Genomic DNA, 3,352 nt, shown 5'->3' with positions numbered 1-3,352 from the left:
TATCATTACCCAGACTATCCAACACAAATTTGAATGAGTGCCAAATATTTAGTCGATCAAATGGAAGCTGGGCCAAGGCTACTTGATTTCTAGGGATTGTGTTCCCTCTGTCCATGAATTTGTTAAGGAAAGTACGTAGGTGATATGAGAAAGATGGACATTGATGACTTGTTTGAATGTTTTTCAGTGTCTGGCCAGGGGAATGTGGACGTTTAGCCAGGAAAATAGATAGGGGTTTGGATGAAGGCGATGAACTAGCCTCTATACCTCCTTCCAGCTCTGCCTGCTTCTCTTCTTCTGTTTTGTAGTCGTTCAGCTAGCTTTCAAACATAGCTACTTTCTCCTGCCTACTAAGCCACTGAGTCATCTGAGGAACTGTTAGAATATACTCTGACATACCAATACCCCATAGGATAATACCAGCTATTCTGTATAAGACGTCCATGGTTGTATGTCATGTTTAAGATCCTACATTGTAACCTTGGCCATATAGCTCAATTGGTAGAGCAGCTGGCATGTATCCAGAAGGTTCCAGGTTCAATCCCTGATTTGGTCATTATCCATTTTTATCAGGAACTTCGTCACGGAAATTTGATGCCCTCCAGCCTTCCTTGGCAAAATCTATGTGGAACCTTTCAAACATTTTTGTGTTGTAATTGTCGGTGGTGCCAAAATTTCTAATACATTCAGCATAGTGTAGCATGGAGTGAAACTTGGGAATGTTGAGATGTTCTGGTACCCCAAGATGGACAAAAATGTGCTTGTTGGCATGATAGAGATCCAAGGAATCTTCCAGGTATTGAATGGTGGTATCGTCATGGCTTGCATATTGTGCAATGTAGATAAAGTCCAGGAGTGCCCTATAACAAGTTACGACCTGAGAGGGGACCTTCCCTACAATGCACCCCAGTAAAATCCTCGCTATTTTTTTTCTCTCTGTCCCAGATATCTGGGATAGCTGTGACCAACCATGCTTGAAATGCCGTACACCAAAGCAAGGTGGGAGTCTACGTATGCAATCATCCAGCTCTTTGTTGGTCATCAAGCTAGAGCATCAGTGAATCAGATGTTTTACGACACCTTGGTAGAGTTGATGGAGTATATCAGGGGTTATGGCCATGTGGATGTCGCAATGAGGAAACCCCTCCCAGAAAGGATGACGGACACCCCCAGACACATTTTGAGCTTTGCATCTCTCCTGGAAATTGCTGATAGAGGTTGGATCCTCCTAACCCTTCTATCTCCCCCTGTGACTTCCATTCCACGCTTCCCAGGCTCTATCAGAGGCTCCAAGACTATGGGCATTGAGTCATGAAAGAGTTGTTGAATACTTGCTAACTTTTGCTTTTTAAGATTGTCTCTTACATTTTTGATGACAGAGAGATAGGCAATGAGAATACAGGCGTGTTTGGAAGGTTTACGGCGCATAGATCTGGGCAAATTTCCCAGAGTTAGATACACTGGATAAGCAGACTTGATAGCTTCAATAGGATCACAATGATAAACCATATGCTTATGCTCGGGACTATTCCTGAACCACAATTCTCTAATTTTCCAAGTAGCACGTTCTGGAACACAATTGACCAGCTTATGGAGCCCATATATATTATGGTAGGATAGACCTAATTTATCTGCCACCTTCGTTGAAATAGATGAATCAGTATATGTGCTTGAAAGAGAGAAGAGGCGGCGTACCCCTGGTATTGCCATTAATCTATCAAATGATTTATGGCCTATTCCATCCTGTACAGCCCAACAAGCAACCCTCCAGTCTAGCTCTGATGCAAAGAGTGCAAAAATGTTCCCTGATCCATCTGACGTATCTGAATCCATATCCATATCACCATCCATTTCCTCAGCTCCAAATTCTCTCCTCCATCTTTTTTATCCATCCTAATCACCTTGCCTGCAGTAGGATGGGGTACCTCAATACACTCCTCATCATCTTCATCAGGAAGCTTTGAGGGTCCAGCCATATTCTCCTCAGATTCTGTGGGAATAAGGTCATAGAGACGATCATAATAGTCATCCACCACGTCTTCTGGGTCTTCATCGATAGGTCTAAGTTCATCAGGTAACATGTCAGGTACTTCCCTTATCTCCAAACCATTGCCCCTATCAAGTTCTCCTGGAATTGTCAAACTTTGTAGCTTCCCTTTGTTATACCATTTGCAGCTTCTTGCTGACAACAGATGGGATATCAGGCCCTGGGGAGTTTTAAGCTTCTTGTGACAAGCAGGTCAGATTGTAGGATCCTCCTCTGTAGACTGGGCAGATGTTAGCTCAACTTGAACGTTCAAAGCCTGAAGTACTGATCGTAGGCCAACCATAATGAGATGCTAGACGTACGAGAGGGAGGCGCCTACTGGATCAGATGGATGGGTGTTTATGTGACAAGCACAATGATGGCAAAGGTCAGTGAGGCAAAAATACAACAGTCTGAATACATATCATCAAACCTAAATATTATATGTAAAGCTACAGACTACACTGTGACTGATAGCAATACATTCTATAGGCACAGTTCAGGATTTGTTCATAATCGTAAAATAAAAGACAAAAAAAGTACCTCCTTTTACTTTTTTCGCCTGATACGGGTGCATGTTGATCTCAGGCGCTTGCTGACAGGCTCCTCCCCTTCATTTCTATCTGAAGTGCGTTTAGTTCCACTTGAAGGCTTGCTGGGCCCAGATATGGGTTGGTCTGGGGGACTGTGGTGGTTGACAGGCAAAGACAAGAGAGATGGTTTCTTCACGTCTTGGAGCTGCAGCTGGTACCTCTCTCTTCCAGCAGTGATAACCTCCACAGACGCTCCCGCCCTATCAGACTCAGGCTCAATACCATTCCTCATATCTTTCACAATATCCACCATCTCCTAGTGTGAAATACGTTTGGGAGGAGGACTATAAAGCATGTTGCCATTGCCACTAAATGTTTCACTCCACATGAACACACTGAAAAGCTTGACCATCCCTGCCCTGGCAGACACATGCCTGCGGAAATAAGGGTTGATGCATGCCATAAAGTGTAGGCGCGAGAGCATAACTTTTTCCATTGCTAGTGTGTTGGTGTCAAGTGTGTGGCACCCCCATTTGACCCAGACAGGAATATTGTCTTGTTTGTTGTGAGAAGAAAGTTGCGACTGATGAGCTGGGATATTCAGGATGCCTCCCTTAGTACTGTTTCTGGGGAGATCCTCTTGGTATTAAGAACAAAGCTTGAAGGAAGTGTCTAGCCACTTGCTGAGAGCAATCAGGGACTGGAACTAGAGTCCAATGTGAGTAACTTTATTATTAGAGAGTATGACAGGTATACAGTACCTAGAGTCCAATGTGAGTAACTAGAGAATAGG

The 3,352-nt window shown here is 43.8% G+C and overlaps 1 protein-coding gene across 1 annotated transcript; it reads right to left on the bottom strand.

The window, feature by feature from the left end:
- Window positions 1-1,772: 1,772 nt before the first annotated feature.
- Window positions 1,773-2,872, bottom strand: SERLADRAFT_411267 (uncharacterized protein; the record flags this gene model as incomplete). Its single annotated transcript, XM_007323109.1, has 3 exons — window positions 1,773-2,182; window positions 2,487-2,512; window positions 2,580-2,872. 3 exons carry the CDS (start codon window positions 2,870-2,872, stop codon window positions 1,773-1,775), a joined length of 729 nt encoding a protein of 242 aa, XP_007323171.1.
- Between the last annotated feature and the right edge of the window lie 480 nt (window positions 2,873-3,352).

Source organism: Serpula lacrymans, assembly GCF_000218685.1.
Source record: "Serpula lacrymans var. lacrymans S7.9 unplaced genomic scaffold SERLAscaffold_14, whole genome shotgun sequence".
NCBI lineage: Eukaryota > Fungi > Basidiomycota > Agaricomycetes > Boletales > Serpulaceae > Serpula > Serpula lacrymans.
Note: the sequence above shows the minus strand (reverse complement) of the source record. Positions and strands in the feature narration are given on the sequence as shown.